The 14,001-nt window shown below is 48.2% G+C and overlaps 1 protein-coding gene across 1 annotated transcript in view; it reads left to right on the top strand.

Annotated features, from left to right (window-relative positions):
• Nucleotides 1-7,189, top strand: part of CD59 (CD59 molecule (CD59 blood group)) — a 46,162-nt gene extending 38,973 nt beyond the window's left edge. The window contains exon 4 of the mRNA XM_083164736.1: nt 5,882-7,189. Coding sequence (XP_083020862.1) covers nt 5,882-6,081 — 200 coding nt within the window. The 3' untranslated portion in view covers nt 6,082-7,189. The remainder of the gene's footprint in view (nt 1-5,881) is intronic.
• The last annotated feature ends 6,812 nt before the right edge of the window (nt 7,190-14,001 follow it).

Here is a 14,001-nt window from a genome sequence, read left to right as displayed (position 1 = left end):
AGTTTGTGCCTAAGTCCACTTCACAGATTACCTGTGAAGAGTGCATGTCCACTCAAACAGGGGTTTCACCCCAGATCAGTGGTACTCCTCAATCAGACTCACGGGAGCCTGAGTGGGCTGCTGGCATTAAAACCATGCTGCAGGCTGTGTCAACACAATTGGCTGCAAATACAGTGCAGACCAAACAGGTGCAGCAGGACTTGTCAGTTCTAGCCGCACGGGTGGATAATATGAATACCACCACGGGCCTGTCACGGAAGCGTGCTGCGGCCGCCATGTTGCCTGATTCAGATGATGATCTGCAGGCGGGTGACGACACGGATGATAACGTGGACGACGGGGCTCTGATCCCTGATTCACAATCATCCCTCAGGGGCCCGGAACCTCTTATTATAGCAATAAGAGAAGTTTTAGACCTTCCCTTAGCAGACATGCAGGAAGGTGACCCGTTTTTTGGGTCCCAAAGGAAACAGCAAATTGTTTATCCTGAACAAGTTGACCTTGATGAGACGTTTAAGGAGGCTTGGAAACAACCTGAAAAGCGTTTCCAACTGTCTAAAAGGTTTAAGTCCAACTTTCCCTTTGATCCCGTCACTAGAGGGGTGTGGGAAGAGCCTCCGTTTGTGGATGCATCAGTGTCCAGACTGTCCAAGAAGGTGGTTCTCCCCGTGCCAGGGGCAGCAACACTGAAGGATAGTACAGACAAAAAACTGGATACTACCCTTAAGTCCATGTACACAGCGAGTGGGGCGTCTCAGAGACCTGTCCTCGCCAGTTGTTGGATGGCAAAGTCCATTTATACATGGGCTTCTCAAATCCAGGAAGGCATGCTGGCCGATATGTCACTGGCGCAAGTTGGGGAGAGACTTCGCCATATCCAGGATACTGCAAAGATCCTTTGTGACACTCAAAAGGAGCTTGGAGCTATAAATGCTCGCTCTTCCGCAATGGCGGTCTCGGGTCGCAGGGCCCTCTGGTTGAGACAATGGGTAGCTGATCCAGAGTCAAAACGTAGTGTGGAAAATTTGCCTTTTAAGGGAGAAAAGTTGTTTGGTAGTGAACTTGACAACCTTATATCCAAGGCTACAGCCGGCAAGTCGACTTTTCTGCCGACGGCTTCCACTCACGCTAAACGTCCCTTTCAGGGGCATACGTCCCAGTCCTTTCAGGCTTCTCAGTCCTTTCGGCCTTCCAGGCCCAGGCAGAGGGCGAGAGGCTCCAGCTCGGCCGCCAGAGGGGGCCGCGGTAGGTTCAGAAAGCCCGCCAGCACAGGATCTCAGGATCGTGCCGCTAATGCCTCCGCCTCTAAGCCTGCAGCATGACTCGGGTTCCGACCCTGGAGTCACTTGCGAGTTGGGGGGTCGCCTGTCAGCTTTCAGCCAAGTGTGGTCAGTCTCTCACCTGGATTCCTGGGTGAGGGATCTTATTACCAACGGCTACAGGTTGGAATTCGAAAGGCCTCCCCCTCACAGGTTCTTCAAATCAGGTCTGCCGGCCCTACAGGCAGATCGGGTGAACCTGCAACAGGCAATACAACGCCTACTGACGTCACGGGTTATCACACCTGTCCCATTGGAGGAACAAGGAAGGGGTTACTACTCCAACCTGTTCCTCGTGCCGAAGCCGGACGGCTCGGTACGCCCCATTTTAAATTTAAAGTCACTAAACCCTTTTTTAAGGGTTCACAAATTCAAGATGGAGTCCCTCAGGGCAGTAATAGCAAGCCTGGAGGAGGGAGAGTTCTTAGCATCGTTGGATGTGAAGGACGCCTATCTCCACATACCAATTTGGGGTCCACATCAGGCTTTCCTGAGGTTTGCGTTGAAAGATTTGCACTTTCAATTCAGAGCACTGCCATTCGGCCTGTCGTCAGCACCGCGTGTGTTCACAAAGGTGATGGCAGAAATGATGGTACTGCTCAGGAGGTCGGGTGGCAACATTATCCCCTACCTGGACGACTTGCTGATCAAAGCAAGGTCGGAACAGGTCCTGCTGCAGGATATAACAAGAACCAGACAGGTTTTATCCGAGCATGGGTGGATCCTAAATATCCCCAAGTCCTCTCTGACGCCGTCGCGTCGTATCCTCTTTCTGGGAATTTTCCTGGACACAGAGTTGAAAAGGATTTTCCTCCCTCGGGAGAAGATGGAAGCCATACAATCCCTGGTGATGGTGATTTTGGCAAAACCTCAGGTGTCGGTTCACCAATGCATCCAGTTATTGGGCAGGATGGTGGTCACCTTCGAGGCCATTCAGTTCGGACGCTTTCACACCAGGGTGTTCCAACTGGATCTGTTGTCAAAATGGTCGGGCTCCCATCTCCTGATGTACAAGAGGATTTCTCTGTCACATCAGTCCCGGCAGTCCCTTCTATGGTGGACTCAGGAGTCGAACCTGCTTGCAGGTCGGAGATTTGGCATCCAGGATTGGGTGCGACTCACGACGGATGCGAGTCTGCTGGGATGGGGTGCTGTGACCATGGACAGAACCTTTCAAGGTCAGTGGACTCCGTGGGAAGCGAGACTCCACATCAATATCCTGGAGCTGAGAGCTGTATACTATGCAGTGTTACAGGCCCAGGATCTCCTCCAAGGTCGGGCGCTCCAGATACAGTCCGACAACGCCACAACTGTGGCCTACATAAATCGCCAGGGAGGCACGAGAAGCAGGACTTGCATGAAAGAAGCTTCCAAGATCCTGGCTTGGGCGGAAATGTACGTGGTGGCTCTGTCGGCCATCTTTATCCCGGGTGTGGACAATTGGGAGGCGTACTTTCTGAGCCGTCACGCCCTCCACCCCGGGGAATGGAGCCTGAATTCACAGGTTTTTGCAGCAATTGTGGACCGTTGGGGCCAGCCATCGATAGATCTGATGGCATCCCGGTTAAATCGCAAGGTCCCCAAGTACTGCACAAGGACCAGGGATCCCTGCGCAGTGGCGATAGACGCCCTGACAATTCCTTGGGTGTTTCCCTTGGTGTACCTATTTCCGCCCATACCACTGCTGACAAGGGTTCTAAAAAGGGTTCGAAGTCAGGGAGTGGAAGCCATTCTGGTGGCTCCGGACTGGCCAAGAAGGGCTTGGTTCGCGGATCTACAGAGCCTGCTGATCGAAGATCCTTGGCCCCTCCCTCTAAGGAGAGATCTACTCACACAGGGCCCTTGCTTCTTCCAATATTTAGGGCGGCTACGTTTGTCGGCATGGAGGCTGAGCGGCAAATCTTAGCTCAGAAAGGTCTGCACTCATCAGTTATCACCACGATGATTCAGGCCAGAAAGCCGGCAGAAGGTTCCCCCAGCAAAGTTTAACCTAAACAGGTTATTGTGCTTCTTACAAGCGGGATTGGATTTGGGTCTCCGTCTGGGCTCATTAAAAGTCCAGATTTCGGCCTTGTCCATATTCTTCCAAAGAAAATTGGCTGTCATCCCGGAAGTACAAACATTCCTTCAGGGAGTGCTTCACATCCAGCCTCCCTTTGTACCTCCTACACCACCTTGGAGTTTAGACGTCGTCCTAAACTTCCTTCAATCCTCCTGGTTCGAACCTTTGGAGTCGATAGAATTGAGGTATATTACCTGGAAGGCGGTGGTCCTTTTAGCCCTAGCTTCGGCTGTCTGAATTGGGAGCCCTTTCCTGTAAGGGTCCCTATCTAATTTTTCACTCAGAGCGGAGTTGAGAACAAACCCGCGATTCCTCCCTAAGGTGATTTCTTCTTTTCACCTTAATCAGCCCATTGTAGTCCCGTCTGCGTCTAGTTCACCGGATATTCCGGTATCCCTGGATGTGGTGCGTGTCTTGCGTGTTTATGTCCAGAGGACTTCAAGAATCAGGAAGACAGATTGTCTATTCATCCTGTATTGACGCACAAAAGAAGGGACACCCTGCATCTAAGCAATCTATTGCTAGATGGATTAGGTCTACAATCCAACAAGCCTATGTGACGGCAGGCCTGCCAACACCTTCTGTTTTAAAGGCTCATTCCACCAGATCGGTGGGCGCATCCTGGGCGGCTGCTCGGGGTGTGTCGGGTCTGCAACTCTGTAGAGCTGCTACATGGTCGGGGCAACACACCTTTGTAAAATTTTACAAGTTTGATGCCTTGGCCAAAGAGGATACCCAGTTTGGGCAGGCAGTACTGCAGCAGTCTCCGCACGTACCCTCCCTTTCTGGAAGCTTTGGGACATCCCCAATGTCTTAAGACCATTCCCAGTATCCCATAGGACGTTAGTGAAAATAGGAATTTAATACCTACCGGTAATTCCTTTTCACGTAGTCCTTCTGGGATACTGGGCGCCCGCCCTGTGCGGGGGTCTGGCTGCAGCTTTATTTCTGCTTATTAAAGTTCAGAAGTTCATTTTATTGTCTTCTGGTTTTAAGGTCTAGTTCAGTGACCTTTGTTAAAGAAAATCCACCTAGTTAGTGGTATTATAGTTGTTTATTATTTTTATGAATGCGGGTGTGCTGGCATGAATCTCACCACACAATTCACACTTATGTTTACATAGGTGACATATAAGTTATTCCTCTCATATGTTCATTCTCCTTCGGGCACAGTTTTCCATTAACTGGTTCCTGGGTGGGGAATCAGAGGGGAGGAGCCAGTACACCCAGCTTCAAAGTTATAGATGTGCCTGTCTCCTGCGGATACCCTCTAATACCCCAATGTCTTAAGACCATTCCCAGTATCCCATAAGGACTACGTGAAAAGGAATTACCGGTAGGTATTAAATTCCTATTTTTTTTTTAAAGTGTGTGTCCGGACCCGGGCCCCCTTGGCAGGCCTGGGCCCAGGTAAAATGTACCCGCCCCCCCTGCCTCTCAGCGGCCCTGTATATGTAATATATTCCACCACCACACACAGGGCCTTATTCTAGTTCACTCTTTCTGGCAAAATCCTTCTTAGATGAACAAAACCATGTGCACTGCAGGTGGGGCAGATGTTGCTTGTGCAGAGATAATTAGATTTGGGTGGGGTTTTACTTCAAAGTGAGATCTAAATTGCAGTGTAAAAAAGAAGCAGCCAGTATTTACCCTGCACAGAAACAAAATGACTCACCCAAATCTAATTCTCTCTGCACATTTGACATCTGCCCCCCTGCAGTGCACATGGTTTTGTCCATCTAAGAAGGATTTTGTCAGAGAGTGAACTAGAGTAAGGCCCACAGTGCTTGTAGACCTAATGTCTGTCCAAACATCCATACCTTTTGTAAGCTATCTGGGCCCTCTCCCTTCATGTACTTTCCATCTTAGACCATGTTCTACGCCAGGGCTGGGGAACACCGGCCCTCCAGATGTTAGTGAACTACACATCCCAGGATGCTTTGCATTAGTTTTGCTATGTGGCCATGCTGAAACTGATGCAAGGCATGCTGGGATGTGTAGTTCATTAACATCTGGAGGGCCGGTGTTGCCCAGCCCTGTTCTACGCCATACTCTCTACAACAGCACCAACTGTCGTCCTCTATTTGCTGCTCCCCTGATGATTTCAGAGTGCTATCCCCTGGTGTATTACATGGTAGATAAATAGTTTCCTGTTCTCTTATTTGTTGCTGTACTTATTAGGCGTTTCAGGAACCTTTTGTAACACCATATAAATAAAATCTAATCATAATCATGGCGCTTTAATGTTGATTTTAAACCACATAAATGCCAGCCCTGTATTTGATAGCAGAGCGGTGGTACTCCTGTGCTTTTCACTGCCCCTGTGGGTACTGTTGTTTCTGTTTAACAATGGGAGGTGCTGATGCTGCTGGAAGTGGGGGCAAATGACACCGTTCTCTATTCCTCTGCAATAGGACCGCATTCTCCTTGGGAAATGCACCAGACATGCGTACCCATAGGTCAGTGTCTCTTATTAACATTTGTGTCTGCGGTCTTCTAGGTGAGAACACGGTGGACTATAGATGCTATGTTTATGACCGATGTACTCCAAAGGCTATTAAGGAAGATCTGCAAATTACAAACTTCGAAGTACAGTGCTGCCAGCGGGACCTGTGTAACAGCAAAAGCTCCATCTCCCGTCCCATCACAGCCCTCGTTGTGAGTCTGGCCACTGCCCTGCTGCTGGTCTCCTCACTGTGATGGGACCTGCCAATCACTGCTTCCTGCACAGCACTACAATATGTCTATATGACATGATCGCTGCACAAGCGCCATCAACTACATGCTGGCGATTTGCTTATTCATTTGTTACTCGCTAACCTCCCACTGCATTGTTAAACCAATAATATGACAAAGGAAATTGAAAAAAACAAATGTATTTAATTGTTAATCATACTAGAAAGAAACACTGTTGTTTGACTTGGTTGAAGAGAGAAAACTTTTTTTTATTTTTATTACAGCTATTGGTGCGATGTACTGATGGCAATGTACCAGCTAATCAGCCCACAACTGCCATTTTCAAGTATAGACTGTAACATGACAATTAGGAGCTGACTGGCTGTTTACGTTGCTCCACTTTATCATACAGAGGCTGAGAATCTTCCACAATTTAGTTTTGCGTTCATTGCAATGGCTTAATGCAGGATTGTAGTTTCTAACTTGTTAGATAATAATCCCCACTGTGTTAATGACTGCAGCAGGAGAGATGGCAAAAGCTACTAACAATATGGAGGTTCAGAAGTGCATCCCCCCCGTCTTAGTACAGGCCCGGCCAACCTGTGGCTCTCCAGCTGTTGTGAAACTAAAAGTCCCACCATGTCTTGCTGCAATTTTGCGATTAGAGAATACTTAAGTGTGGCAATGCATGCTGGGATGTGTAGTTTCACAACAGCTGGAGAGCCACAGCTTGGCCGGGCCTGTTTTGATAGTTAAAAAGGCAATTTGGCACACACCATTGATTTAGGTTACCAATGTTTTTGTGGCTAGTTCTTTAGGATGCCACTACAGGTGGAAAGCCGTCATTTCTAGACGAGTACAGGTAATATACCAGACTTCTTTAGCAATAAATACAGGTGCTACAATTAATTACTTACTGTTCCACATAGCTGCATACACTGTTGAAAAGTTGATCTGGGGAGTTTTGTGTTCAGGTCACCTGGTATTAATTTGATTGTAAGTGGTTGGGTAAGAATAAAAGTATTAGGAAGGGGACAATATTTGCTATAAATGTGCACCAAACCTACCAGATGCATGCATGCAACCTACTGAATGATTGATTTGAAATGATTAAAGGGAAATAATTCTGAAACGCTTGTCTGAGATTTTGTTGTTAGTCTGAAATTAACTAAGATGGGAGTTCTACTACTTTACATGGGATGTTGCTATATACAACCTAACAGATCCCGTCTGATCTTCTAGACGGTGCTAAATAAATAAGTAGATTCTGATTGGTTGCCCATAGCAACATCCCATGTGAAAATGAACTTTCCCTCCCTAGAGTCATTTTAATGTGGGAAAAAATTACATTGCTTGTTTTTAATTTGGTCTCAAAATGAAATTTAGAACACACAATTAATAATAAGAGGTTCTTAATGGTTCATAGGCACAGAACAAAGTTTTTGTTTTTTTCCTGACGTTGATCTTGAACCCCCGGCGGCAGGCAGGGAGATGGAAGCCTCCCTGCCTGCGCCGGAAATTGTGGAGGGGAAGGAGGGTTCCGGGGGACACAGGCAGCAGAAGCTGCCCCCCCCCCCACCGGGAGAGCTGGCAGAGGTGTGTTGGAGGGAGCCGCTGCACTGGTCCTGCCCGTGCATATGTAATGAGCGGGACCAGTGTGAAGTGAATATCTAATGAGTGGCTCCCTGCCCCCTGCTGGCGAATGTGTAAAAAAATAATAATAAATTACAAATTAAATACATATTCATATAACATGCACCTTCACAAAATTAAATTACTGATTTTTTTATTTATTTTTTACAACAAATGCAGTGCGCCCATTACTTAGTTTACGTAGTGGTGTATTGAGAATACCAATACACCACTATGCTGGCTACGTAACATATGCAAATTACGTAACTGGAGCTGTGCTAATACATAAAGGATCATATCCCCACTATCCACGTCCCACCTCCAGTGTCTACGTGGGCGAGGAGTTAATTTTATAAAGCGTGGCGAGCGGACATGGCTGCGCTCGCCACACTTTATTAAATTGACTCCACGCCCATGTGGACACTGGGGGTAGGACGCGGATAATGGGGATATGATTGTGTTAGTGGGTGACAGTTCTTTTGGGGTATGCTATGAGCGTAGTGCCACTGGGGGAGCAGGGAAACCATGTGATGCTCCCCCAGTGGCAGTACACTGAATAGCAAGTGCTGCCGGGATTCCCCCCCCCCCCCCCTTCACCTTCACCGCACCGCCGCCCGCCCTGGCCGTTGTAAGTAATAGCAGGGCGGCCGCCCGCCCTGCAAGTATTAGCCAGGCGCCCGGCAAAGGCTACGCTTATAACGTAGTCAAAGCTAATTTGTCAGCGTAACGTAGCCGGGCGCCCGGCTAATACATAGGTACCAAAAAACCTTTATTTTAAAAGAACACATTCCAGTTCACCTTAAAAATATGTTGAATGCAAAATGGTGAATCATGGCGAAAATCATGCTGAAAGCAGTTCTCCATCTTCGCATTGAATACACTCTTGGTGAATTGCAGTTTTCAGAGGTTTGGTTGCACGCCATATATGCACCAAGCCTGGAATGCATATATTTCAGAATGGTGTTGACCTATAGAAGCCTATGCCATTTTATCATGCCTCCATGCTGTGAAAGATCTAACCGGATCCCTCCTAGCACCCCCTGTAGCATGTGCGTCGCTCAAAGCATACACAGATAGGATTTACGGGTTTAGGACCTGGAGTCCTATCATCGCAAAGGACAGATTGTTAATAAATGCCAATATGCATGCAGAGCGTGCTGGGCTGCATCACAAGCAAAATGCAATATTTGCTGCATCCTATACTTTGTCTACCTAATACTGTATCTTGTTCTCTATTCCCACCTCCTTCCTCCATAGTAATTACTATAGATCAGGCATGTCCAACGTTGGCCCTCCAGATGTTGTGAAACTACACATCCCAGCATGCTTTGCAATAGTTTTAGCATTCTCTAATAGCAAAAGTGTCGCAAAGCATGCTGGGATGTGTCATTTCAAAACATCTGGAGGACCAACGTTGGACATGCCTGCTATAGATAGTATACAGATGTATCGGGATTCATCTTTGCAGGTGATGGCGATGGCATCGCCATCACCTGCATCCCCGCCATCTGTATGCCGGAAGGTGCGCCCGCGTGTGGGCACCGGGCGACCGCACACCCCCCCCCCCCGCAGCCTCCTCGGGTCCCCCCAGCACTATCGAGCGGGAGGCGGACAGTATTGCGTCCGCCTCGCCGCCCGGATACTGAGACGCGCGTGTGTCTCAGTCAGATGGAGCGCCGTGTTGCAGCAAAGATAAAACCGGCCCCATCTGTACTGTAGATCAGGACTGGCCAAGCTGTGGCTCTCCAGATGTTGTCAAACTACAAATCCCTTCATGCCTTGAGACAGTTTTGCAATAAGTGTTAAAACTGTGGCAAGGCATGCTGGGATTTGTAGTTTCACATCTGGAGAAATGTATACAACGAACCACAAGCTTGCATGATCCACCAGTATAAATACAGAAGGACATACAGAATAGTGGATACCGTAAATTAAGCCACATTTACATAACAAAATATTATTAAAATTCACAACACAATTAAAAACAACAAACATTGAAAAGGGGAAGAAACCAAAATAATTATAAATAAACAAAAACATATATTGACATAAAGAAAAAGGAAGAGGTAAGGTGGGAAAGAAAGCAGAAGATTTAAATTCTAAACACGTGGTGGTAAAGTCTCTGCATTTCTTGACTCTAAAAAGTAGGTCATTCCTTATCCATATAAAGATTGATCCTAGTAAACCATTCCTTTAAGGCTGTTCAGTGCACCACCAGGTGGCGCTGTTGAATGTTATGATTATCCTTGCCCAGCTTCGCTTTTCCACAGCGGATTAGGTCCACCAGGTACTGGGGTGTCACCAGGACTTGCTAGGTTACAAGGTGGTTATTGGAGACTGGGCAAGGTAATAAGAAACACCAGGGAAGGGTAACCACAACAGACACAATCTGAACCCCCAAAATAACACAGGTAAACTAAAAAGCATAACCGCAGAGAATGCAGTTCTAAATAGCAGCACTATCAGTGTCCCAGCACAGAGATGCAGTATAAGCTGGGAAGGACACTGATAGGGCAGAGCACCAAACAGGTGCTGACACTAATTAGTATGACTGTTACCTATCCGTGTCCCAGCACAGAGGTGCAGTATAAGCTAGGAAGGACACTGATAGGGCAGAGCACCAAACAGGTGCTGACACTAATTAGTATGACTGTTACCTATCAATGGGGCAGATGTATCAACCAGCGTTAAGTGCAAAAATGCACTTAACGCTGGTTAACTGGGGGGGATTACGTCTATCCCTAATGTATTACTAGCGCACCTAACGTGCGCTAGTGACAGCCCGCCGAGTTACGCTCGGCGGGGCTGTCCCTGCAATCCCCCCCAAGGATTAGCGGCCGGGGCGATGTATTAACAGCCTTCAAGGCGTTAATTCGCCCCGGCCGCTTCACCAGCTCAGGGCTAGCGTTGTCCTATCCCCCACTGTGGGGACAACGCTAGCCCTGCTTCTGGCTCGGGCTGCGCTGGAGATCTCGCGTTTTTTGCTAGATCTCGCGCATGCCCAGTAAGCCGGGCAGGGGGGGCGACGGCGAGTGCGCATGTGCGGGTCGGCGAGGGAGCCGATAAGGAGAGCCGTTAACGCTGGGGATAACGGCTCTCCTTATCGACATGGGGGATGTTAATACATCTCCCCAGTAACGAGTGCCCGCTTCTCCTCGTTATGCAGGAGAAGCGGGACGTTATTTCTGAAGCGCAAAGGGGGGGGGGGGGGGGGTTAGTACATCTGCCCCAATGTCCCAGCACAGAGGTGCAGTATGTGCTAGAAGGACACTGATAGGGCAGAGCACCAAACAGGTGCTGACACTAATTAGTATGACTGTTACCTATCCGTGTCCCAGCACAGAGGTGCAGTATGTGCTAGAACAGTGGTAGCCAACCCTAGCCCTCGAGAGCTACCAACAGTGCAAATTTTCCAGACAACCTAGCTGCTGCACAGCTGCAATCATTAATCACTGACACGCTTTAAAAGATACACAGATGGAGCTAATTAGCTCAATTGTGATTCTGTGAGGAGACCTGCAAAACATGCACTGTTGGTAGCTCTCGAGGACTAGGGTTGGCTACCCCAGTGCTAGAAGGACACTGATAGGGCAGAGCACCAAACAGGTGCTGACACTAATTAGTATGACTGTTACCTATCAGTGTCCCAGCACAGAGGTGCAGTATTGCTGTGTACACACGGGGGAGATATATTGCTCAGCCATATATTGCTCAGCAATATATGGCTGAGCAATATATTGCTCAGTTTCTACTGTTCATCAGCGACCAGAGATGGTCGCTGATGAAAAAGAAACTGCTGGGGGGAGCCCGGCAGTGGTAATCAGCTGGTCGCAGGAGCATGTTCCTGCGACCAGCGATCACCACAGGGGCAAAAACGGGAGCGCGCACCCGGCGATATATCGCCGGTGCACACTCCCATTGCGGGCAATATGGTCGCTGAGCGACCATATTTCCCGCGATTTTGGACAAAATCGCCCCCTGTGTGTACGCACCTTATGTGCTAGAAGGACACTGATAGGGCAGAGCACCAAACAGGTGCTGACACTAATTAGTATGACTGTTAGGCTGTGTACACACGGGGGCGATTTTGTCTAATATTGTGGGCAATATGGTCGCTGAGCAACCATATTGCCCGTGATGGGAGTGTGCAGCGGCGATATATCGCCGGGTGCGCACTCCCGTTTTCTCCCCCGTAGAGATCGCTGGTCGTAGGAACATGCTCCTGCGACCAGCTGATTACCACTGCCGGGCTCCCCCGGCAGTTTCTTTTTCATCAGCGACCATCTCTGGTCGCTGATGCAAATGGGACACTGACTGAGATATCACTCATCGCGAGCGATATATCCCCCGTGTGTACGGGGTTTTTCCTAGGGATGCAGTATGTGCTGGGAAGGACACTGATAGGGCAGAGCACCAAACAGCTGCGGACACAGGGGGGCGTGGCTTGGAAGAGCACGGAGTCGGCAGCACACTGCCATAGCTTCGTGCTTACATCCTGCATTTATCCTGATTTACTGGCCCTGGCAGCTCCATTTTACCTGATTAGTGGTGTGACCTCCTCCCGCACGTCCTGCGACCTCTTTGATGTGGCTTGAAGACCCCGCTAGATTTACCCTGGGTATTATAGACGCAGGGAACATATATTCACTGAGATGCACAGCACCTAGGCAGCCATCAGCGGTGTCACTGGTCATTGCAACAGCCAAGTAGGTAACATTTAAGCAGAGACAGTACAGTTTTAGGTTGTTATGCAGTGTATGAGACAGGGGAGACACGGGGTACATATGGCTGAGTGGCACAGTTCCTAGGCAGCTATTTGAGGCGCCATCTTCATCATGCTACTCACAGGCAGCAGTAGAGGGGCTCAACAGACAATTCCCCTACAGCACCCACAGGAGTCAGCCAGCATGGTCCTGCTGTGGGGCTAAGGGGGAGCAGCATGTCAGGGGCCCTTGTTGGAGCCACAGCCAGAGGGAGAGCCAGCGTGTGTGTGTGTGTGTGGGGGGGGGGTGTGAGTCAGTGAGGCCGAGAGGGGGGTGGAGAGTCAGTGACACCAGGTGGGGGGAGGGGCACTGCTGGGTTCACCCCGGGGCTGGGGGCAGACGGGCTCTTCCACCACCTGAGGTCATTTCAGCTGGGGCCTACAGGCCAAGAGTCCCTCTGCTGCGAGGGCGAGAGCCTGTGGTCCAGGTTGTCAATGCCTAATTTTTCCCAGCATATAATTTCCATAATCATAATTATTACCATGCCCACTAAATTAATATAGTCAGGGATAAATAATCTTTTATCCCATACATGTCATGTTTGGACTCTAAAGGTACGAAATTGGACTCTAAAGGTACGAAATTACACTAGCTATCAGATGACAGTTATTAGAATTCCATATCATATTGCACTCACATGTTATTACAAATCATAAGCTCACACTATATTAAGATACAGCAATCAGAGGGGCGTGTCTATAAGCTAATGAAAGGAGGTGAATGAATGGTTCTCTGGAAAGCACCTGAGCCAGTCATCAGATACTGTAAACAAAAGCTAGTGATACCAGGGGAAGACAATAGGATCAACCCCTCCCCCTAGAAAGTTTTCTTGGGAAGTAAATATACAGCTTTTAGTTAGTTGTTTTTGGAACCTGAGCCAGTCAACATGCAGTGCAACAGTCCTGGAGAAAGATTGGATAAGATTGGACACATGGCTTTGAGTAATGTATAAACTTGTAGGACCGATATATTTTGTACTAGGATCCCGGTTATGGTATATGGTTTATGTTATAGAGTATAGGAATAGTTAACTTCCATTCTTAGTTAGTTTCAGATATTAACATGTGCATAGGCCCAGTGTATGTTTACCTATGGTTTGGACAAAGAAAGCTTCTGTCTGTAGTCGAAGTTGATCTGTGTGGATGATGTTTAGCTAGCCTGTAGTTATGAATGTGAGTAAGGATATGCTTAAATTGGTAGATATAGCCGTGTACGTTTACATGTGGACAAGGTGAGGCCTAAACCTGCTGCTGCCATGTGGAAAAGCAGAGGCCTAGTTCCTGGATCTTTTGTATGCAAGGAGTGTAAATAGCTTCCTTTTGTCTGCTATGTGTCTGGATATTTAAACTAGCCCTTGTGTGTCTTAGTGTGGTTGTAATGGAGTTCTGTAATATATTGTCTGGCTAGATTATCTAGATAATCGGATGTAACTGCAAGATAACATGTGCTGTGAGGGTAGTCCTCTATTGCCTGGATTCTTGGTATTTGAATGCATGTGTAAGGCTATGCGTGAACATTGTATGGACTCTGTGTATTAAAGAGTGTGAAT

This window comes from Crinia signifera, chromosome 11 (genome assembly GCF_055691185.1).
Source record: "Crinia signifera chromosome 11, ASM5569118v1, whole genome shotgun sequence".
Lineage (NCBI taxonomy): Eukaryota > Metazoa > Chordata > Amphibia > Anura > Myobatrachidae > Crinia > Crinia signifera.
The sequence above is the reverse complement of the archived record's forward strand: the minus strand, read 5'-3'. Positions and strand labels throughout refer to the sequence as shown.